General features: G+C 41.1%; 1 protein-coding gene across 1 annotated transcript in view; it reads right to left on the bottom strand.

The window, feature by feature from the left end:
• ncanb (neurocan b) overlaps positions 1 to 25,518 on the bottom strand; it is a gene marked incomplete at its 3' end in the record, with an annotated part of 162,894 nt that overhangs the window by 109,782 nt on the left and 27,594 nt on the right. The window contains exon 2 of the mRNA XM_080473083.1: positions 11,971 to 12,053. Within this exon, the coding sequence (XP_080329209.1) occupies positions 11,971 to 12,043 (73 nt within the window). The 5' untranslated portion in view covers positions 12,044 to 12,053. The remainder of the gene's footprint in view (positions 1 to 11,970; positions 12,054 to 25,518) is intronic.

Genomic DNA, 25,518 nt, shown 5'->3' on the forward strand with positions numbered 1-25,518 from the left:
CACACACACACACACACACACACACACACACACACACACACGCACACACACAGAATCAAAAAGCACAACTTTCACAAGAGGCTATTAGATTCCAATACCTGCAGTCACTTGCTTTGCTTTATCCCCCTTGAGTGTGGCACTCATCTTTGTTTACCACACATTCAGCAGTGCACCTCCGTCTTCACCACACGCACGCACGCACGCACGCACGCACGCACGCACGCACGCACGCACGCACGCACGCACGCACGCACGCACACACACACACAGACAAGTAGAGTAAAACACCGTCCCATGAGACAATCAAACTGCAATTTCTGAGCTACCTTGCCGAGAGCTTCCTAGGAACAAAAGCAGGCAAATTTATTCTTCAGCAAAGAGGCATCAATAATGTTTAATCTGCTTGCCAGTTTCTTGCCAGGTTCCACCTGGATAAGCACCATTTGGGTAACATTTACGCTACTTATACTGCCAATAGCAAGACAGCGCTTTAAATGAAGCCAACCAAGCTTTCCAATCACAATCTCATTCACATTCTTCCTCCCCTCCTCTCGCTCTGTCTGTCCACTTTATTGGGACAAATGTTTATCTTTGTCTTCCAGCTGGGGCTATGATTTGCCCAAATATATCAAATAAAATCTATTTTAAATTCTCTTGTGGAAAAGCCTAAATTACAACCAGTATAGGAACATGTGAAAATGATTATCAAATAGATCAAAAAATGATAATGGAATAACATTGCTTTCTCCCTCCATTGTAATAGATGCAAACTAGCAACAGCCCCAACAGCACCACCTCAAATCTGCATTTAGATTTGAAGTCACAGGCTACAACTTCTCCCACACCCCCGCCCCACCCCAGGAGGCTTTCTTTTGTTTGGTTATCGAGCTTGTTTCATATTTCTCTTTGTCACATGTTTTTTTCTGTAAACACAGCTCACCTGGCTGTGAGGTGATAAAGAGGAGATGAGATCCTGCAATGAAAGCACAGACAAAGCCAAAAAGCGCTTAAGGAAAACACTCAACGGCATGGAATTGTGAAGGCCAATGAGGTGCGGTGGACTTCGTTAAATGTTAACAGGTGATCTTTGATTGACCTCGTCTTGTGTCTTTCTTCATCCTGAGTGCTGAAAAAGGGCACAGGGCAGGAGGACACATCCTTCACTCCCCCTGGAATCCCCACTTCCCGCAGCTAGTAGAGAGAGTTCAGATTTTCATATTTTCGAGCTGTGGTTTCGCAGTGGCATCTACATGATCATCACCGTTGGCCCATCTGTCTTCCCTTTAGAGGTGCTTGCAAATTATTAAACACAGTCGGAGAGCCTTTATGTGGCTGGCACAGAGCTCCACACAGACACAGGGTGGGCGGTAATGGCATTTTCACTGTAATAGGAACACAATTGCAAACATCCTTCCTTGTTTTCTCCCTCTCTTTCGTATTTTGTCTCTCTTTATTTGTTCATGAGAGGACTGGTTTCTAAAGACAAAGGTTGCTTTCTGTTCAATTTGCCTACATCAAATCCATCAGGCTGCCAGTCAAGATCGACCAGCGCCGATCATGTGCATCCTCTCCGGTCGTTGCCACTTCACTCCTGCTGCTTGCGTGTCAGCTGATTATGCGTTTGTGTAAGAGTGTGTTTGTGCAGACGAGCACGTAGGTCATAAATCATGACAGATGAGCTGTCTGACAGAGGCTTGCTGCTATTAGTTGATCACTGTGTTAAGGAATGACAGCTGATACAACACAAACAACTGGACCGCAGCAGGCTGAGGCTCTGACAGTGCGTGTGATTGTTGTTGGTTGAACACATCGGGACAGATCACAAGCAAAGACTTTAAACAGTTTCTGGAAAAGTCTCCTTTTATGCATTTGGGTAGTCAAACCTAATAATTGAAATAACTTTGGGAAACTGTATTGCTTTCACATGAAGCACTTCCTTTGACATTTTCAGATGAACTGCATACTTAGCCAAAGCACACCATGGTTATTTGGAGCAATATGTTGGAAAAGGTAACACCAAGGGCTGTATTTATAGTTTATTTTGTATAAATTGGGAATTTTTTAGGAAAAGCGTCCCTCTCCCAGGAGGTAGAGGCATACTTCACATACATTTATTTATTTTATTTTATTTTTTTATCTCATCTGGACTAAAAGCAGAAGGTCCAATTTTTAGGGTGAAGCAAGCTCACTTCTCCTGTCCCCTGCTGATGAATTTCTATTGGTTAGTCATAGAGCGGTTCCTTGACATGCTGTTGCACATTTCTACATTGGGAACAGGAGGGACCTGCAGCAGGTAATGCGGTTCCCTCCTGTACCACCTAACATAATCAGACCACCACAGAGACATTAAGGTGACTGACTGCAAAAGAAAGACATCACCTTTATCCCAGTTGCCCATCGGACGTAGACAGAATCTTGAAAACATCAACAAAACTGCAAAAAATGTAATACAATTCTAACACAAAAACTAAATTCGCTCATCTGACATTTGCTTGTCGTCTTTGTAGTTTTGTTATTTGTTGACACCTTCATCAAAATTAAACTGCCATTAACGTAGTACAGCAGTAATCCAGTTTCCAATTTCCAGTCCAAAAAGGAGGATAATTAGTTACTCGAGGTTTCTCGTTGATATGAATGTGGGTTTCTGACTGTGTGTGTTTGTCCTGCATGTCGGACTGGTAGCCTGTCCAGTATTTACCCTGGTTTAATGAGAGTTGACTTGAATCTTCTCTGGCCCCTTAGAATCTTAAATTGGATAAGGGGTATAAAAAAAAAAAAATAATGTTTGGATCGAATACAAATAAAAAAGGCATGTCATAAAATTAGCATGGCTAATACATGGTATATGTAGTGAGAGCGTACTATCATTCCGGAACAAAAACATCGACCATAGAGTCGTTTGCACGGCACAGAATGTGCCGGTACGATACGACACAGCACCGTACTGCAAGGCATACCCAACTCCATTGCGTGGTCCCACCGCATAGAGTATATTTTAAATGTAGGCAGGATTGTGAACAGTCGCATCGTCATGCTACACAAACATTGTGGGACCAGCCATAACGAACACATTTGTTGCGTTGTAGCTCAGGCATCCGAGTAAAGGATCCTGCATTCTCTCATAAGAACAAGAAGAAAAGTCCGGCTGTGACGTCAGCCAGCTGCTGAAAAAAATACTTGACGGCAGGAAAATTCATACTCCAAGAAGTAGCTGTCGAACTCACAGGCCACTCCCCCTCACCACAGCTTATTTCTCACTTCAAATGTTTTCAGAAAATTTTTTTGCTGAGCTGTTTCAGTAATAAAAGAGAAAGATTGCGTCCGAACCGTGATGTTGGTCCGGTTTTAACCGCAGGTTTTATTGGCAGGAGCTGTAGCCCTGATTGATGCGTTCAGGTGCATCACGTAACCGTGCTCCAGGCTAATGTTCTTCGGGGCTTACAGAGTAGAGAGGCCACATGCTAAACATGATTAAAATATGACAGATACAGTCATTAGCGAGCTGGAACGTGAGCCTCCATTCTCTGCACAGCTTGGAAAACGTTCTCATTCTGAACAGCTCATTCTCCTGTTACGGAGAGGAGTGTCTGCACTTTGTCAGCACACTGGGGTGCTGTGTAGTGCCGACATTTCAATAAACCCAGTTTACAAAACAGCCGGTGAGCACAGAGCGGAGTATGTAAACAACAGTGGGAGGGTTTATACACCCAATGAGCTATTCAAATATTGCTGCTTGCCGAGAGTGACATAAATCACTGACCAATCAGCAGATGGCTGCGTTTTGCTTCTCAAAATAAGGAACTGTTCTGAAGTGCTCAGTACCCCATCGGAAGGGTGACGACAAATCGTCACCCTTTGGTACGGTTCTTTCGGTACCATCCACAATTTTAGCGGTGGGAACAACCAAAAACCTGAACCGTACTGTACCCTACCATACCGGAACATTCTCTGCCGTGGAAATGAGGCTAAGCTTTGTTTTTTTCTCTTGCTGGATGTGTAGAAATGCAGCCTTTCAACCAGACTTTGAATGATGGACAAATAGTGATGCTGAAAACAAGGGACATAGAATAGAATAGCATGTAAGGGAGGAATCTCTTTACCGTTGACATGTTACCATTTAAGAAGACAGAGAATAAAGGTCTAATGCTGCTCTGGCCAACCCCAAAAATGATATCCATGGCAACAGAGGCACCACAATAGCAGAAAGAAGGGAAAAGAGCTTCTGATCACAGCAAAAAACACACACATTAAACTATATGCTTTAGGGGTGGCCTCTTCAAAGGGGGAGATCTAAAGCTATATAGTGTATAATGTAAATTCAATGAGGGAGTACACATTTGTGGGGTTGGGGGAGGACGGATTTCTTCCTTGTGTTCCTCTTTGATCAGTGGTGTGTGTCTATACCCTGCCTTTCCCCTACGCTGACATATAGTGCATTGACACAAAGCCAGTCACAGACCCTCAAACTTGTGTGTGTGTGTGTGTGTGTGTGTGTGTGTGTGTGTGTGTGTGTGTGTGTGTGTGTGTGTGTGTGTGTGTGTGTGTGTGTGTGTGTGTGTGCATGCGCTCCTATTCATGTTGCCTGTCTAAGCACAGCAGGTCTGCCAGGAGGACGTCACACAGAGTTTGGAAATAATGTCTCTATGCTGATATTCTTTCGCATGACATCTTCTCGCCAAAACATCCTTCCAACTCCCACCTGTTTCCTTTTCCTCTCGGAGTCTTCCTCTCAGCAACATGATGCTTTTTTTGATTATTGTGTTTGAATGTTTGTCTCTCTCAATTGTTGCTTTTGACGTTTTTTCTTCATGCCACCGCTTATGTTTTCCTACCCATTCTTTATCCATTCTTAAATAAAATTTGGCCCCTTACTGAATAAATCCTTAAAAAGCATTGTTATTTTTTTTTTAAATCAAAACTTAATGAAACTATTAGAGAGGCACTCATAGAAAATAATATAAAAAAATAAAACACCTTTCTTCAACAAATTAAAATTATATGTGGACTCATGGTTATAGAGAAGTGCATCATTCAGTTATTACCAATCAAAAATGACCAGCAGACAGCTGCTGAATCATGATTTTGAAGTGTATTCTCTTTAAAAAAATAAAACAAAATAAAGATCCTCCTCGGAAACAGATTTAGCTGTTTTGGATATTAAAACATACTAGCGCCATCACACATTTTAGAGTCTTTCCCAGTGTGGAGCACTCTGAGTTGTCTGCTCCTCAAACTAAATGCATCAGTAGTGTCAGTGAAAATCAGACCGCGTTACGTTAAATCAATGAAATACCTTCTGACATTTAAACAAAGTCTAAGATAATGTAAATCAATTGACCTTTGCTTTGTTTGATATACTTTGTGCTTATGGGCTACTGGCTTTAAAATAATGTCTGCCAATAAATTCCCTGACTAAATGCGGACTGAACAAATCTTCCTGTCTCGTTTAAATGTGTTAAGATGTCTTTGAGCAAGACACTGAAAAAACACTGAGTTAGTTATGAAACTAAAAACTGTCTACAAACCGTATGGCTTGAAAAATCATTCTTGTTCTGACTACAAATAACTGTTTCAAAAATGTTTATAATGCAGACTTTCAAACCACTTTTCTGTCATCACAAAGAGAAACATATGTCCACTGAAATTCGATTCATCCACCTTCCGGGTGGAAAAATAGTCATATAGAAAGACAACACAGTGGGGCAGTAGTTACTGCTGACGTTTCCAGCAGACGTTACATAATTACACAGCAAAGCGATTGCTTAAAATTTGCTGCGGTTGCTAATATTTGGCCGTCTATTTGTTTCTGGTTTGTGATAGACTGGAGAACTGTCCAGGGAATACTCTGCCTTTCACCCTGTGTTGGCTGGATATGCTTCAGCTCTATGCAACATTAACTTGAAAAATGCATCTTGCGATTGTTTGGATGGATGACGACACTCCTCCAAAGTTCTATTCAAGGTACATTTTTCCCCCCTCATGAGGTAACAGAAACCTCGAACTTTTTCCAATAAAACGTAAAAAATGTATATTAAGGTGAATGTTGCTTTATTGATACCAGTGGGAGTACTTATTTTACAGATTTTTGAGATGCATTTGGCATGTTGGTGGTGGTTTGTGTTCTCACAATTGATTGCTGTCAGGTGCGACTCATAGTCTCCCCTTCAATTAGTATACAGTATGTACTATCCCCAACCTTGTCAGGTGTCAGTTCGCTCTGTTGATCTTGAGTTTGTAGTCTATGACACTATTACTTGTTCGCCACAGGATTTTTGGCGATATTTTGCTGATTCGGTGAGAAGCCTTTTTGGTTTTTAATTTGACCTTCCCTACTGATACCCATGTGCAACGTTGGTGCTTCTTCCAAATACAACATCAAACCAAACTGACCATGACGGTTGTAAGCTTACTAATTCCCAACTTGAAAGATTTCAATCATCTTGCTCTCAGCCAACTTGTTTCCACTTGCTAATGCCCAATCAACCCAAAGCAGACCACACCACAGTGGCCAGGAGAACTAAGCCATCGCCGCAGGGATTTTTGCAATGGATGATCACCCCAAGTAAATATGGCTGTCGTCTTGGCTAACTCCGGGCTTTGCCGTCTGCTTGATCCCAAGTAAAGGCTTTGTTTCCCTCAAGGGAGATTTGTCACAAACAGCCCCCTCCTTGGCTCCAGAAGAGACTTTTTTACTTTTGGCCCCCTGCTTGGCCAGTGAAAGAAATTTGTTGTCAGCGCCTGGATTGCCCTCTTGAGTGACACTATCTGCATCTACATGTACCTTTTCTTTCCCTATTAATAATGTTTTGTTTCCCTACTCTTGTGTCAACAACAAACAACCAATATGATGAGAAACCAGAGCTGCATCAAAAACTGTATTTTTTCCTGAAAACACCAGTGGCATTTTTAGTTGACATAAAGAGTAACGTTGGTATTCCATCATTCTGGAGTATGTTGTAGCAGTTGTCACTGGAGAATGACCTTGTGCAGTAAAATTTACTGTTGTATCTAAGTTTATGAAATCCAATCGGTGCAGTGCAGTAAGTAATAACTATATAAGATAACTGAAATTGCAGTGTTTTACGACATATATCAATGGACCAGCGAGGAATGCCAGGGCTCTTATATACAGACATGAAAAAAAGCAAACTACACAGAAAGCCCAGGATCAAACTGTTCTCAAATGAGAGTTAAAACTCCTCTTCCAAGGTATAATCTCAGCAAACTATCATCACCTCTCAGGGCCTCTCTGATCAAGACAGCACCCCTTCTTTTCCTCCTTTTACCTCGATTTCAAGAATTAACCCTTTCACTGGAGATTGCTCCATTCATTTAGCAAGGCCATGTTGAACTCCACAAGATCTCCCCTGAGGCTGCCGCTGTGACTAATTCCTGCACACTCTGTAGCATAATGATACACTGTGGCATGAAGCCATAATTTTCCAAATTCATAAACATGTGCACAGAAATAGTTGGACAGAAGTGCAGGAAATATCAAGCTATTATTAGCACACGCACACACACACACACACACACACACACACACACACACACACACACACACACACACACACACACACACACACACTGCACTCCCAGTCGGCTAGTACCTGTACCAACCAATAAGTATTCCTAGTGACTTGATGGAAAAAAATAGTGCAGTATGCAAGAAGTTTGAAAAGTACGGAAAGCAGAAACAAGACTTATCAATGCCCCACAAATCTGATCTTCTCCAAAGCAGAACTTGTACGGCATACAAGCTCTGAAAGTCACACAGGAGAGAGTTATCAGGCTCCTCGGAGATGCTCAGTGTTGGCTGCAACTACCCGGCAGATGTAACCTGAGGCTTTTCATGCAAACTTACACACACAGAGGAAGACAGAAGAGTTGGCTACATTTTTATCGTCTCTCTGACTGTGAATCTGAGCCCTGAGTCACACCATGACCCAATGCCTGCTTCACAGATTTATTTTACTTCCACAGAAGGCAGAAACAAAGCAACACAGGGAGGAGCAGACGGTCAGGGAGGCCACTGAGAGCAGTGAGGGGGTGTGCAGTCTGTCCTGAGCACATGTACATACACACATATTCACTGCACAAGTGTACAGGGAGGACAAAGAAAGACTGAGCAACATGGATGTAAGTATCACACGCTCTTTTCAGGCAGAGCTCCCTGAAACTCAAAGATAAATGATCAAACAGACAGAAAGGGAGGCAGTTGAGCAACTGGATCTGACGTAGAGAACGACAAATGACTCAGACTTTCACAAAAGTCTTTGTGGATGAAACTGTATGACACCCAGTGACGCGCAATCAGGGTAGACAGTGCCTTCTGAAGGCTGAATTGAAATGAATGAAAATCATGTTGATTATTTGTTTTAATTATCAGGGACTGAGCCTGATAGCTTACAGTACCTATAGGTTTGAAAGGGTCAGCATTTTGTGTTTTTCATTGCCCAAACACCGATATTTCCTTGCGAGCCAAAACATATTGTAGCGTCACGGAGCTGAGCGCTGCAATGCATTGTGGGAGTTAGTTGGTGGTCTTCTCATGCAATGTCCCGGTGCTCACGGCACGTTACTGAAGACACCAATTGTTTTTGTGTACCACACTACATGACACTCAGTCTGTCTTACTCTCACTGGAAATCAAGCGTTTAAAAAGTCTGCTAGACAGAATGCAAAATGCCAAGTCTCTCTTCTAAAGTTTGGATGACTTGCTGACACATAATGAACGGATTAAGATCGTAAACTGCAGCCTTTCAGATGGATCAAAGCCCCTTTTTTAATGAGCTCTGCAAATACATATAGCAGAAATAAATATCTCGGTGGATTTAACAAAATGTCAAAATTACCTCAATTTCTTAGAAATGACTGACAGGATGAATATGAGCTTTAGAGTTTTCATATTTGTTTTGCTTATTTATCTTTATCGTCCTTTTTGGCACCTTCTTGGAAGAACTGGTAGGATAATTAAAAGCAGATTAAATGAGAGGATCAAGTTTGCGAGCAGCTCAACAGTAAAGGTATGCCGCATGTTTATGACATAAACACTGTTGCAGGGGGAAATGAGGGAAAATGGAGAGTTGGACAAATGATGTCAACATTGCAGGATCATTTGCAGAAAGTTTAAAGTACTGTGGTGATTATTAATTTCAGTAGTTAAACTTTTTAATGCCCTGATAGTCTTTATCGTTCGGGGGCAATTTTAGTAAACAAATTCCTTAAATCTCAGACAGTCCTATTCTCTGGAGGAGGGGTTGTAGATTCTGATTTAAGGAGGTTAACTCTGTTAACCAATTAAGACATTTAGCATCGTCATGGAATAAAAATCTGCACTGCACGACGTAAACAACTCAAAAAGAGTGAGAAAAACTATTATCCAATGTCTTGCAGCTCTGGACTTCATAGGGTTATAAGCAATAAATGTTATTTTCGGAACAGCGATGATGATGATAAGTTGAAAATTTCATGAAAGACTTGGGTTCATATAAAGATAAACTATATGAGTTTTTCATGCACAACTGAATAGATTTAACCAGTTTCCTAACAAATCTGACCATCTTTAATTAACTGAACGTTTTGTATCTTCACCTCACAATTATAGACGCTTAACTCTCGTCAGTCTTCTCACTCATTTAAAATGTTCTGTCACCGTTGCTGGCACCAAGGTCCAAACTGCTTTCATTCAGAATGCTGATTTTCCGACTTCTATTCAGTAAAGATCCACCTGACACGGTATGTGATTGGCAATACAAACTCAAACAAACCAATTATTTGAAGATTGTTTCACTCAGATAAGAAATGATGACTCAAACATCCATGCGCCTATTAGAGACCTGCAGCTTTCGGTTCAGCTAATTATGATGAAACCCATGAAGCATACCTGTCTTAAACTCTACCTTTGTACAGAAGCCGAGACTGTTTGGGCTTTAACTGATGTTATTGTGATTATCTCTGGAAAGCAAGCCTCTTCATCACAAGATAAGAAAGTAATCAACCTGTTATCGGGAGAAAAACAAAAGGTCATTTCCACCTGTAACTCTCACAGCAATGCCAGCACTCATTGATACTAAGAAGTGCAGCAACAGGTTTAAATAAATAAATAAATGGACGGACGGACGGACGGACGGACGGACGGACGGACGGATAGATAGATAGATAGATAGATAGATAGATAGATAGATAGATAGATAGATAGATAGATAGATAGATAGATAGATAGATAGATAGATAGATAGATAGATAGATAGATAGATAGATAGATAGATAGATAGATAGATAGATAGATAGATAGAAATCTGAATGTCTGAGGGACTACTTGATTCGACGTCTAATTTGGCCAGAACACACTTTCTGTTAGACATGACAATCTGATCTGACTGCTTGTTTTGTAGAACCTAGCATGGGGGAAACATCACAGGGGGATGCACTTCAGTGGTCCTGCTAAAATACTTAACCTTCATTACTAAGTGTGATGAATTATCTTGTTATTTCAAGAAATCGGCCTTTTCGTTCACAGTGCCAGTGAGACAAATGAACCCATTATCGCATTCAAACAAGCTTTGTGTTCGTGAGCTAGACAAACGATAAACTAATGACAGGATGATTCAAAAACACACAAAACAAAGCAAAACTAACGAACTAACTAACCAACTAACTAACTAACTAGAAACATTATTATAGTTCAGTTGATTCTTGAATGTGAAAATGTATTGGCATTGAATTAGTATTTACTCAAAGATATAAAGAACTCTAATTTGCTGATTTACTTCTCAAAATTATCATAATAACACGATTGAATTTGGTTAATTGTTAGTTTCTCAGCATTCACGTGACAGCTCTGCTCAAATGCAAGAATTACCGTCTCATTTGTGCTGAATATCTTTTTTGTTCTCCATGCAGATCGTATGATGTAAGGACAACTCCCTCCAAAATGTGGTATGTTATACCCATACAATTTAGTTCTCAAAGGCTTGCAGTGAGACAGCTTTCCCACTTCGATTGAATTCCATGGAAAATTTCTTATTCACCGTTATTGTTGACTTTATCACATGAGGTGTTTGGAGTAATATTTAAAAAGAAAATACAGAAATAAGTTCTTTGTGTTCCCAGTCTTTTTCTGTGTATTGAGAAATCTGTATTTTGGGGATATGCAGATTTCAAATACAATTCTGTTAGTGAGTGAACACACTTGTAACTGATTATGAAAATTAGTATTACTGGAGTTTCAATGAACATATTACATTTTACAGTACATTAATCAAAATAAAGACTTTTGAGCTGCTGTCTGTCTCTTTGTCAAACTAACCAATTGTTTGCATTAACAGCAGCTGTTGTCTCAGTGGTAATAGTTTCATAAAACCTCTGTTGACTGGAGAATTAGAGCAAAATAGATCTTGAACTAACAAGTCGTCCTGACAACAAAGCTGTCCCACTGTAAAAAACAAACATTAATGTTCGCCTACATTACACATTACCTGTGATAGCAGTCTTAAACAGACATGAACTTACCTGTATACAACCTGCTTAATGCTGTCTGCAATTTGTTAGTTTATCTCAATTATTTGAAGAACTGTGAGATTATACATTACGCTGCCACAGCTTAACATAGTAAAATGAATCAATCGTTAGACTGACCCACACAAGGCTGACCGCCAGTTTATCATAGAGCAACTACAACGACACAGCCTGTGCACATTATTTACAGACAAATCAAACATGTTTACTTTTCAAGTAAATACTTAATAATAGTGTAACTCAACTACTTATCTAATATGAATAACTAGTAAATGTAATTAAGTACAAATATCGGAATATATCCTGTCAGAACCTTGTGCATCACAGGTTACAGCAGAAATAATAACTTTAAGAAAGTTGTTGTCCATGCATGTAATAATCTGTACATTCTGTACTGTCGGCTCTGCAGGCCAGGTGTTAGGGACAGCCCATAGTTTAATGAGGACTCACCGCAGCCCACAGTCTGAAGCAGAAGGAGGGCCAGCAGGGGCGGCAGTCCACACGCAGGGAGTACGCCCCGCATCCTGCTGCACCTGGAGACAGAGATGGAGAGAGAGGAAGGGCGTGTGAACACACAAAGGAACAGAAATCAACACATTGCCCTTGAGAAGTTCTAATACACACTGCACGCTTGGATGAGTCACTGGTAGTAATTCCTTTTCATGTTTTTTTTTTTTTCTCCCTGTTGCTCAGTGAGGGCTTCAGGAAAAAAAAAAGTGTGGTAGTTCATTCTTCACTTTAATTTGTTGTTTCATAATGTGGGTGGGATGAAGTCCTCTGAAACCCGTTCAAAGTGTAACCATGATTAAGTGCTTTTTGGTGCAACTTAATAAATAAACCTGACTTGATGTGAGGATTGTGTTTAATCATTTTAAAGTACATTGTAAAAATGTGTGATTATTTCTACACTTCACAGACAACTGTGGACCTTAATTAAATGCAAAAATAATTGATTCAGCTACAGTCTCCATAAGTTTACTTCTTTACAGGGTCATTAAAGGAATTGAAGGAAGACTGTGGTGGATTGCCTCTCTCATAGGATGCTTGACTGAACTGTAGAACAGCGCTTCCCAACCTTGGGCTTGGGACCCCTTGGGGCACCACAGATCACAGGTCGCTGTCAGGATCTTTCTTTGACATTTATTCACGTCAAATAAAGGATAAAAAGATGCTTTCTAGCGACAGCAGACATGGGAAACTGATAAGTGTTTTTATTTTGAACGTTCCTGTTTTTGAACGTCTGGGCATGTCCATCATCGTTTGGGGTCACTGCAATGTTTTGACAAATCAGGGATCAGAGAGGAGGATCACACCCTTTCTTAGAGGCAATTTGGGCTCCAAAAAATTTTTTTGAGAGCCAATGCCTCAGAATATGACTGAACCGGAGGCTGCACCGGAATGTTTTTACTCAAGATTCACACTGACATATTTTTCTATCTTTGATTCTGCAAGGGACTGGTATGAAAACTATAATCTGAAGGGACTATTTCAGTGTACATCAGGGAGTTAGCAGAAATGTCACCACAACCTCAAAGTTTTATCTTCACAGAGCAGCCAGCAAGCAAACATATGATGAAAATTGAAATGAGCCCGAAGTAATTTGCTTGCATCTACGTGCGCGCACATGAAAGTCCCAGCATTAATCTGGGGGCATGTGACCTATGCGTAATATATTTGCCCCACAAAAGCCAGGGGGACTGAGTCCTAATGAAGTAAGCAGGCCTCCGCCGTGGACCCCGAGTGTAAATAATGGATATAGTGTCTCCTGGGAGACAGGCCCCAAGGGCAGGCGAGAAGCTGGGGGGAGAGGTGGAGTAAAAGAGGAGGAGAAAGGATGAGGATTTAGAGGGAGAGGAGATGCTGGACACAGATAGCTGGTGTCAGTAACAACAGTGCCAGCCTCTCTTGCTCGATCTCAAAGGTGCAGCCAACACTGACCTCATACCACATGCTTGTGCTGGTCTACAGCTGAATGGAAGCTGTTTAAAGGTGCTCACTGTGGAAGCAGAGGTTTTGTGACAGATAAAAATGATTAAGGCCACAACCATGAGCAGAGTAACAGTGCCAGTGAGTAAAACCTGTTTTACGGTTCATGTGATATAATGCATTATGCATCAGACTCATTTTGAAGGCTCAGGGTACCTTAGGTGTTAATTAGGACTTTTGTTAAATAACAACACAATCCATTTTATGATCAATACTAAAATGTGCAGTCATCTCTGAATTCCTAAATGAAACAGTTAAGACCTGATGGGATATTGGCCTGAAACCATTGTTCAACTTGCTGGCATTGCGTTCAAGTACTAGTTTTGAAAGCACATGTTCCAATAAAAGCTTTTAGATGAAGACATTTTGATGGAGTGCTTGGCATAGTATGATCAAGGAAAATAAACACAGTTCAATTTAGTTAAAGCAATTCATTTTAATAATTGAAAAGGTTGAAATTCTAGAAGTTGGAGTGGCCAGAGAAAAGACAAAAACACCAAATAAGCCAGATTAATTGTGAATATCAGGATCCCTGTGAATGCATTTATGAACAACACTGTGTATGTTTGCATGTTGAATACTTTTCTAAACAAGCTCCATACTATGCTTGTATTGTCAGTTTAGTCCACAGTTTTGAAAGCTTCAAGCAATTTTAATGTATTTCAAATACTGAGATTAAGTTTACTTGTACAGTTGAAACAGCATTTTATTCCACTTTCACTGAGTTTACAATCTGAGTCACGGCTTTTATCGATACCAGCGACAGTACCTTCTCAGGGTCAGAGTTATGTTTACCATGACTATGCTATTGTAGTTCTCCCTTTTATTCTCTCAATCTATCTTTCAAGCGCTCTTACACCGGTACAGTGGCGCAGAGGTTCACTGTCTGATACAAGTCTAACCTTCTTTTACTCTTTATCCCATCATGTGTAATTTGTAAGGTGTGTATGTTAACACTCACAGGAGCAGCAGGATTGTTTGTTTTCGGATGTTTGACCTCTGTAATGATGACCTCTGTATAAACCTATTATGAGGCAGCATTTCGTTTCAATTGAACTGATGCAGTTATGAAATTTCTGAACAAATCATCTGTGTGTAAGTGTCGTGCGTGCTCACTACAGAAGTATCAAACATGCTGGGTATTATTAAAACATTCATTTGCATGGGTCAGTCCTGCTATTATACTCTGACAGAGCGAAAATGTAGAGTATGAATTCAGTCTTAATTATATTCAGTGAACTGTGTGGATTTGGTAGCAAAAATATGCCACAGCATAATGAATATTACAAATCAAACTATATTTCGAAACTGATTTTGAATAAATATACATCTGAGAGTTTTCTGAAGGAGCCTATTGATTGAATTAATCAACCGACCAGCCAACCAACAAAACAAAGAGAAAAACCTTCTTTAATTAAAAAAACACAGCTTTTCCAACATGACATGTTCAGTGTCTATCATTCCATGCCAAAACACCAAATTAGAGGGAATTGTTCCCAGTGTAACATCGATGTGCTCCAGAATAAATGTCAAAAATTCCAAGGTGCTTTCTTACACCAGCAGGATGACAATACCATTAGAACAACATACTGGTGAAGTGACTATCACTGATAATTTATTTATAAGGTGATAATTCAAACAAAGCCACATGATTGCACTTTTACATACAAAAATAAGCTAAATAAATCCCAACAATTTCAAATGAGCATTCACTAAACTCCTTTCACCTGTAACAAGACAGGATCACTAACCACAAAACCGTTGTGAAACATCAATCAACAAATATTCTGTCTTTAAGGTTGATTTATTTCAAACAGCAAAGAAAGGGGGGACGTTGACCCCGCATGGAGTCACGTACGGACAATCTTCATTAATTTATGTGGATAGTGAAGGTCAGCCCTTTGAGTTCAATCTAACAGAAAAGCTTTTGTTGTTCAACTAATTGCTAGTTATGATAGAAAGGTGTCAAAATACATAGTGCATTACAATTCCTTTGTTGATATATGGGGAAAAAATTGCGGATGAAAATATCAGACAAGTGTTCATCATATTTTGGCCAATTGGAGTTTTCTTCTTTTTTTTTTTAAATTCTTCCTCTGCTGGAAACATTCCAGTCGAGTATGCCGGTTGTTCAGCTTTTTCAGAAATTCTTTAAAGTATTTGTACCATCACAAAGCTTTTTTGGGTTGCAAGACTTGACACTCTCCAATTAGGGGCATACATAAACCCCAAATGAGGGTAGAAGATGAGCAGAAATCGGGGTGCAATAATCAATCATGGAACATTTTTTAAACATGGACTTTAAAAGCAAAATGTACCAGAATAATGTGAGTGGAAGCCAGAATGAGCCCTCCTGCTGTGTGTCTGTATTATCAGTTGGAAATATCCAGGCAGATCTCAATATGTCAGAGGAGTTGCCCTGTTCCCTCTGTGGCCTGTCACAGATACTGTAGATGTGACAGGCAGCTCGATAGTCACAGATAGACAGGCAGACAAAAAGACAGGCGCTCTTGGAAAGAAAAATACAGAGGCAAGCTGTCACATTTTGTTTTCAACTCCAGCTGAGGAACGTTATAAGGGCAATCTTAGCCTTTCATGTAGGATGACTCACCAAACCATCTGCCGTTCTATCTTAATCTCACCTTACACCTTATTCTGTCGATCTGTATTGAGATAAAATTAGCTGCCAATCTGTGGGTGCCACCATCTGTACCCATGGCTCAAAGAAAATCTCTTTTGTGCCTCTGAGTTTGTCCTCGTTTCATTTCTTTCCCTTCCTCAGATTGTCCCGTCACTCCGTCCTCACCACAGTGCATTATTAAGAACCCTCATTAATCACTCAGGCTGCCTGTCTGTCACTCCATCACTGCACACTGCCTTTGTTGTTCTGCAGCACACATGCACACACTTTCACAGGCACAATAGTGCTGGTTGCATCGGGGGGGAGTTTGTCCAGTGTATAAGTCCCTTGGAGTGAAAAATTAGTCTACCCTTCGAGTGACAAAGAGCTGTTTTCCTTCCAGGAGGATATTACCAAGGTTTTAGCAAGCAGCGTGTCACACTGTGTCATACATAAATGCCTTTAGTGCTTCACATTTTCTGCACAAAAAGCATCGGTTCTATGTTTTGCACCTGCCTCATAGCATGCATCATCCTCGGGCGCTTTCTTTTGTTGCTTGGTAGCTACAGACTAAGAACCACCTAAATGAAAACAATGGCTGAGTGGGTGGCTATATTCCAGCTTATAAAACCTGTATGAGGTTGAACAGCGGGACACCGTGGTTGTCCAGGAAAAGAAGAAGAAGAAAGGAACGTTCTGTGCGCTGCGACAGAACAAGTTGTGCTGGTGACAATTCAAGATGACTCACTGCTAACCACTCCATTTAACATACATGTTGAATAAATGAAGGACGCAGGGCTGGAGTTGGAAGATAGAGGACAAGTACAGACACATTGAAAGAAAAAAAAGTGAGTGGAAGTAGGAGAAAGAAAGAAAGAAAGAAAGAAATTGTGAAAGGACATACAAGAAGAAAAAAAGGCACACAGATGACCCAAAGCCTATTTCAGCTCCACTCAATTGCCAAGCTTTAGGAGATGAATGGATGGTGGAGGGTGGAATCTTAACAGCGATGCATTTCTGGATGTGTATTCTTGGAAGAGAATGGAATCTGGTGGACCAACATAAGGGAATATGGACGGGTCCTCCAGTAAAAATAGGAAATGATAGAAGCTACCATCAGATTCAAAGCTCACTGTGTGGGCTCACACACGCACAAAGACACACGCACACACTGAGGCAATAATGTTTTCCTTATTGGCCAGAGTCCAGACAAGACATGGGTTATGAGGTAAAAGAGCCGCGCTGCATCATAATGAAGCCAGTGATATTATTCACATTGAATATGCAATGTACAAATCACCTATGGGAGCACACATACACCTGCACGCTCAGAGTGTGAATGAAGTGTGAATGACGTGACCAGATGCTTACTTGAATGTTGAGCACACACACTGAGATGCACATGAGCAGACCAGCACGAGACATAAACTCATTAGTGCATACATCTGTGCATACATCTCAACTCAGGACACACTTGAATGCTCTTTATGTTTCATCATTTCTTCTGTATTAAGTATTATTTTGTCTTCAATTTGTCATTGACCTTTTAATTCTTTCCTATTCCCTTTTCTTTGTTAAGCTGCAAGTACAATGTTTTCTTCCCCCAGTATAGTACATTGTATTTGCTGTTTTGAAAGGTGCTTCACAAACACAGATGAGTATTAATAAGCTCTGTTGTACATGAATGAGGAGCCCCTCTCACTCGCATGAGAAAAGGTGCCGTTAATCAGGAGTTGGGCCAAGAGGGACAGAGGGATGAAAGGAGGGGAAGGAAGAGGGAATAAAAGCAAGGATGAGGCTGTGCTCGTTCCAGCATTATCGCCACGGCGCTGAAAAGTACTGTCAATTACAGTGAAGTGTTTCCCCGCTCAACCTGCATGCACACACATCCACAAGCCCACACACAGCACATTATCTGCTTTTATTAAGTGCTTTTGTTGGACCGGGAGTTTGCATTTAGATGCTTGTCTGCTATGATTCTTCCGTTTTCAATAAACACGATGCTCCACGAGGCAAAGCGGAGAGAGAAAGGCTCTGTGGTAAAACACTGCTGACCAGACCCCACCATACAAAGCAGGGGTGACATTGCTGAGCACCCTGACGGTGCCGAGTGGGAATAAGCTTCAGGGCTGCCCAGAACTATATAGAAAGCTATTACTTACAGCTGAAAGCCACCCAGGTCTGCCTTATTCATACATAGCACCCACACACAAGCCAACACAGCCGGAGCTCCTGTTAAGGAGTCAGCTTGAAGCAGAATATCTCCCATTACTTTCTCTAAAACATATTACCTCGCTCTCTGCAGCCAGAAAAAAGGCGAGCTCATCCTACATGTGAATAAAAGGTCAGTGGTGAACAAGAAGAGTGGAGAGGAGAGAAGAGGAGAGGAGAGGAGAGGCAAATGAAGGTAGTGTGTAAGGGAAACGAGAAGGGGGTAAAATGAAGGAGGGGAGGGGGGGTGGCAAAGTGAGATTTTTTTTGAAAAATGAGGTGACACAAAGCTTTTTACGTGCAGGAAGGGTGGCAAGGCAATTTTCAAATGTCTAAGGCTTCTCATTTGCTGGGCTGCAAAGCCACTTTATATGGTGGCAAATGTTAAACTTGTTCTGGGCACATCAAGGTCCCCTTGGCCGCCTGCTTGTCTTCGCCTAGAATATAAATGTGCCTTGAGGCAGGCATACAGGAAAGAAATAGTTTCAACATCTTGTACACGAGTGTGGAGAAAGGCAGATTTGGGAAACCTCAGAGACTCACACAGACAAAGGACTGTCTTAGAACACACATATCTTATATGGATATGAAGCAAAATAAAAACCGAGAAGGTGGAGCCAGGGAATGTCTCGTTTTTTGTTTAGAACTAATAAATGTGTCAGAATACTGCATCATATTTTATACGGGCGATCCATTATGGTAAGACCTTTATCCTGTGATTCTCACGTATTGTCAGAATTTCTTCTGGAGACTGTTTTTCATGTGTGGAATTTTCACTCAGACCTACAGTTTCTCACAATAAAAAAGTGCAACATAATAATCTATAATGTTTGAAATTATGTTTGTATCTGCAAATTTAATGAGTTGTGTCAAGTAGTGTCGAGCAACTTCAAAATAAAAGGACAACTTTTGAATGCAGTGACTTATTAAAACACTGGTGAACAATGTACCAGTGTTAGTGTGTTTTGTGTGCAAGTTCGCTTATCTTTGACAGTTCAGCTCGTTAACTGTTGGAACAAACTAAACCTGACCAAGCATAACAATTGTTTCGATAAATCAATGTCATGATGCAAACCAGACGTAAGTAGAGGTTAGTCCAGACTGTGTAGTCCATGTATTGTGTGGCAAATCACAACAAAATCACAGACACAGTAAAGTAACATTTGGGCAGAAAATAAGAACTTATTAGTGCAAAATCTTGTATTGCAAACATTTGCACAGTAATATGGTGTCAGAATGGTGTCAGTCTCTTCAACATGTTGAAACTGTGAGAAACCACAAGCATTTCTGTAGTCTGTAGTGTTTTTCTCACTCTGATAGTCATGCACATAAACAAACTGAGGTCCTGAGGATGACCGCACAACTTGAGGAGCTTATGAGAGCATGCTGATTTGAAATTCACTCAGTACTGTCTCTGCATTGGTGGTTTTGCAATCTATATCCTTCACAAACAGTAAGCACAAATAGTCTGCACAATCCACAACTGAGCATAAAGGCACTAAATCAACTCTTTCCACTTAAAGCAACTCTAAAGCGGTTGGATTCCTTATGTTGAATCGACATGTCCGGGTTTCAAATCACCAGCTACCGTCGCATCCTTCCAACACAGACTTACACCCAGCAGCAAACACAAACACATTTTGTATACAGCTGTACACAGTTGTGGTGAAATGATGTTATCAGTTTATTACAGCAGGTCTGGGAGCAGGACATATTTCACTGGGAAAGTGGCCAAGTGTTTCCTTTCTGCACCTCTTCCACTCTCTTATTCTCTCCTTTCTACATTGTTTCTTCACTCTGTTGCAGCTCTCCAGCATGTATGTCAATGTATTTTTTTTTCTATACATTCCCCTTGCTCTTGGTTTTTGTCTGCAGGATCCAGGGACAATTGGGAAACGGTAAATCCTGGCAGGTGACTGCAGGTTGTAAAGACGCCTCAGTTAATCAAAGTCAGCGGTGCAGAGGCACTAAATCCTGATGGGCCAAAGGCCTGTGAGGTGGTCAGTAAGCCGTGCTATTATCCCTGCAGCAGATCACCATCAGAATAAATACAACTGCAGTCTATGGATCAGTTAAATTATGCCATACGTGTACAATTATGAGCTGGCTCAAGCTTTCTGCCTTTAAACCGCACAGCAAAAGGCCTGTTAAGCTGAAAGAAAAAGCGCTCGGTGAGCAAAAGGTGATCTGAATGACATGAAAGAGATGTGTGAGTGGAAGATAATTCTAAACAATGATTAAAAAAAACTATTCTAGGGTGATTGGGTCCCCATAATATGTCTAAATTATAGCCTGGTTCTCCGTCTTTTCAATTCTCAACTGATTGCGGTAGTGAATGGACATTCATTGATTCATTCAATAGAAAGAACCATTGTTTTGTAAGCTTTTCTTGAGAATATTTCTAAACTGATTCTCATCACAGATTTAGATTATGAAATGTCAAATCAGAGGCGATATTGACTTGTTTTGGGAAAAAGTTGGGCTTCTGGCCCATGGACGGAGAATTAACCGCCATGCAGGCTTTTTGACACCCATTGGTGTTTCTTGCCTATGGGATAAATGACAATGCACAATTGTTTTCAGCAGTAGTGTATCCTTATCTGTATCATGATCACATTTTCATTTAAAAAGAAAATGGTATTAAAACATATGGAGTATTGTTATTTCTGGAGTAGTATTTGTGTTAAACATCAAACGAGATGTGTGGAAATAACATTAAAGCACTGAATATAAACTTTATCATTTCATAAGAAAAATATATATTTATGTTACAGTAGAAAAATATCTTGTTGTCAGACATTTATGTCATGAGATAATCTGATATGATATTCATAGTTTGTTTAATTGATACTTTTTTTTGACTGTATTGAAAATTCTTATCACAGAAAACCTATAAATGCAAACTGGAATCCTCTTTTCTTATACTTCTCAGTCTTTTGTGCTGAATATCATGCAGGACCTATAAACAGTCAATACACCTAACAGACACTCTTGAACCTAAAATAACAGCATGCGTAAAGGCAGGCAGCTGTTGATGCCTGAGGTGAATCGACCTTGGTTAGAAAGTAGATGTTTTTCTTGTACTTTCTATTTTGCTGATGAGGACAGACGGACGCAGAAATGTGAACTCCTATGAAAAGAAAAACTGCTTCCAAACAATGTGCAATTTTTGAACATTATGATAAAGGAATGTGCTGCTGAAAGTATGATAGTAGAGAAACTTCCTCTCCACTCCTCTCCAATATGTTCCTTCGGCTCTCTCCACTCCTCCACCTCCCCTGTCGTGCCATTCAGCCACACTCAGAGACCAGACTAATTAACACAGGAATGAGAGCTGCCTGTCGTTTGGGGAACTCATCTAATCTTCTTTTGTATTTTCCCAAGGAAGTTGAGGAGCTGCCTGGGAGATGAGGAGCAAGGGAGAGAACGGAGGGTCGAAAAATGTGATAGTTGGATAGTGTGAAGAAAATTAGAGAGAAATGCAGAAAGAAATACCCCGTGTGTCTACGCCTGGGTGTGTGTGAGTGTGCATGTGTATATGTGTGCGTGTGTGTTTTCTTATCTGCAAAAGCTCAGCTTTTCAAACCCTCTACCACTCACACTACTTTAATTTTGCTCATTAAGTCCCATCAAAATTAGTCCACAAACTTGGAAACATATGCAACTGCAGCCTATATGCCCTCAAAACACACGCACACACGCACACGCACACGCACACGCACATGCACACGCACACGCACACGCACAGAAACCCCAGTGGCAGGGGTATTTGACGGGCAGTTAAATCAGTCTGCATCTCATCGCAATCACGGCATTCAAGGCTGCCAGACACAGACATCCGTCTGAGACACCTCGGAGGACACACAAGCACACACAACAAACCGTCAAGTCACCAAGAAGCAGACAGACAGATGGGACGCTTTTGTCATGTTTGCAGGGGCGGGATGACGTTTGTGTGTCTGTGTGTAGTAACTCTCATCCACTACTACAGCCACCTGAGAGGAAGCCTCTGAGCCAGCGAGGACTCAACAGACCTGACTGTGACCTTCAGGCTGACAGCTTCTGCCTGGCTGACAGCTCCCGACTCTGCCATGGATGTGTAACAAAAAAGGGGGAATAGCGGATAACAAGATGCAGCCTCATTCATTCAAAATTCAAAAGATGGAAATCTTTCTCTAAGATCAACTTAGAGACACATCGTCCCAGAGAACAAAAATAAATATAGACCACAGAGGGGTCAAATAACCACCACTTCCTCCAACAAAATGCATTTTTCTCAGATGTGATCCGATGCGCAAGCTGACGAGTCAGGGTTTAATCAAAGTCAGCAAAATTCAACCTCAAGGAAAGGGAAACTGATTGTACCAGCTGGAACCAGATCGGTTAACGTCATGGAAGTGAGGGTTCAAACAGCAAAACAGAGAGGAGTCTCTGAAAACAGTGAATGTAACACAAAAAGAATAATAAAAGTAGCGTCTGTGTTCGATCCAAACTGTTAAACAGGCAACGGAGTGGAAACAATTAAAAACTATGTTCAAAAAGAGACAATAAAGTGACGATAGCGAGCTGTGAAAGTGTGTTTAGGAATACACCCACCACTTCTGAAAATTTAATGAGGACTTTCTGTAACTGCTGAGTGAACAGAGTCATTTGTTATAATGGCACACCAGCCGTTGTTCCAGTTGAAACTTTCCTTGGTTCTTTATAAAATACAGCTTTGTACAACTTCATGTTCCTAAATTCAATTGATTACCTACCAAATTAAGCCTGCAGCAAAATTAAGACGTATGTCACATTTCTACATTTCTGCTCTCATAACTCCAACAACCAAATGTGTTTTTCATTTATTATGAATAAACCTGTATGACCATGAACATTAAAATGTACTTGAATTCTTCTAGTTGTAGAAAAGTAGAGTAGAGGTTTTCTCAGTCTTTATAGGGAGCGCATGTCAAAATAAGGAGACTGATGTAAGAAGTTCTGAGTTTGACAGACAACTAATTTCCTTTGAAAAGTGACAGTGAGGTTACTGATTAGGCGTTGAAAATAGATCAACTTCGACAAGGTGTGCCGAAGGAGCTGAGTGAAAACGTGAAGATTCTAACAAATGATGAGAGACTGGGGCAAAATGTAAAGTACAAGTCAGCTAAATGTGAGTAGAGATTAGAAACAGCCATGATGACATCAGGAATAGGGGGGCTCTGAGAAAAGACAGAGAATGAAGAAACAGAATGAAACAGAAAGAATAAAATGCTTAGTTCGCCAAGGAAAGTAAAAAAAAAAAAATGCCCAGGAGGAAGAGAACATACCGTACGTTGTAATTTTAAAATTAGTAAGTTGTTATATGTGTCTAGTTCCTTTGTCCTTTGTAGTTTTTTTCAAAGGAGTGAAACAACAGGGCACAGAATGAGCAAGACTCTGCAGCCCGGTGAGATGTAGAGAAGAGTGGCACGGAGAGTTTTAAGACTTCGGTAAAAAAAAAGAAGATAACAGGAGAGACTGAGGAAGGGAAAGAGTGATTGAGAGCAGGAGAGGCTGGCAAGGGTTTCATGGTGCAGACTGGTTATTTGTAGGTTTATTGCTAAGCACCACAGCGTGGCCTCAGTGCAACCGAGTCCCAGGTCTGAAATGGAGATGGACCAGGTTCCCCAAGGTATATCGATTCTCAGACACACTCATTTGGGAAAATCAAAATTGATGAGACCTGCCTCGGGCCAAGGTTTACTTACTTATTTATCTGCTGCCCGCTTTGGCCTTGGTCCTGTCTGTCAGTAAACACGGGGCTAACTGCTGGGGCTACCATCAGCCCACAGTGTCCAGGACTGTCAACTCATTTGAGAGCATGTGTGTGGATGTGAGAGGGCGAGCCACTGAGCGTGCAGGGCGCCTCTAACGCTGCGCCCCACGCTCCATAAATCAAGATGATGCAGCCAACCCGAACTGACATTTCACGGAGGGGTGTACTTTTATTTAAGGTGCACTTGATTGTTAGTTTTGGGCTGTTTTTGCACTGATATTATGAGGCAGTCCGCCTGCTGCGAGAGGGATCAATATTAAATATGCCATGCTCTTTACCCCCTGCTAATAAACTTTACAGGCTTTAAATTACACCCTGTCAGCACTTTAGTTCTTCATTACCTTTGGGGATCAGTGGAGGCTTCCTCCTCTTTTTAACATCTTTTGAGCTGGAAACTTTCTTCTTTGGAGAATTACTCCAGCATTACACCTGCCAACCTCGCCAAGGCCAGCACATGAGCCATGTTTTTACAACTTCTACTACAGTACTTGCCTATATTTGACCCATTTACACCTGGTATGCGTTTCGGGTGATCAGATCTTATGTGGCGCGTCATAAAGACAAGTGTAAACATACAAAAGTGCTTTTACTGAAACCACTTCCCGAGATGGTCCAGGACATATCTGACCACTTAGTGTTTGTAGTGTGAACAGTCAAGCGTTGCAAATGCGCTCCGGGACGGTGGCTTCACAGGAAAATACATCATATATATTATGGAAAAGTTCTCAGTCTGCACCGTGTTTTTCCTTTAAGAGATCGTGCTGGTCTGGGTTTACAGTCTTTCCAACTTTCCAAAGAACTTTAAAAACGACATCAACGTCCGTGCCTGTAGGTCTGCAAATGCACGGCGCCTTATAACGGCTTTGGCAGAGGATGCCATCCCAGCCTTTGTCTGAGGACAGACTGAGGTAATAACTACATGCCGTGCCCTTCAGCATTTTAGCGTAGTTTACATAGAGGTAGTAATACAATCCGAAATCAAATGGTTAGACCAAAATGCATGACATTGACCTGTGTAAACGGTCTGGATCAGGGTTCGCCACATGGAACCTGATCACCTGAAACGCATGTTAATGCCAGGTGTAAACGGGTCCTCTGAGACTGTGATGCAGAAAAAGAGGCATGATACCAGTTTTACACTGCCTGAATCTGTGTGCACAGCTCCGCCGTGACGAATGTTCACTGTGTCCGGACGAGCGAGTCGGCGCGTCTGATTATGTGCGCACAAGTTTTTTTTCTCATGTGCATTCAATTTCTGTTTGCTTTCTGTTCAGCAGAGAAGCTTTCCCAGTGTGAACCAGAGGCAGCACAGCACTGATCCCCGCCAACCCCCTCCCTTCCCTTTCCCTTCCCGCATCCCTTGGGACAGGAACAAAGAGGCCAG

Source organism: Lipophrys pholis (assembly GCF_963383615.2).
Source record: "Lipophrys pholis genome assembly, chromosome: 10".
Classification (NCBI taxonomy): Eukaryota; Metazoa; Chordata; class Actinopteri; order Blenniiformes; family Blenniidae; genus Lipophrys; species Lipophrys pholis.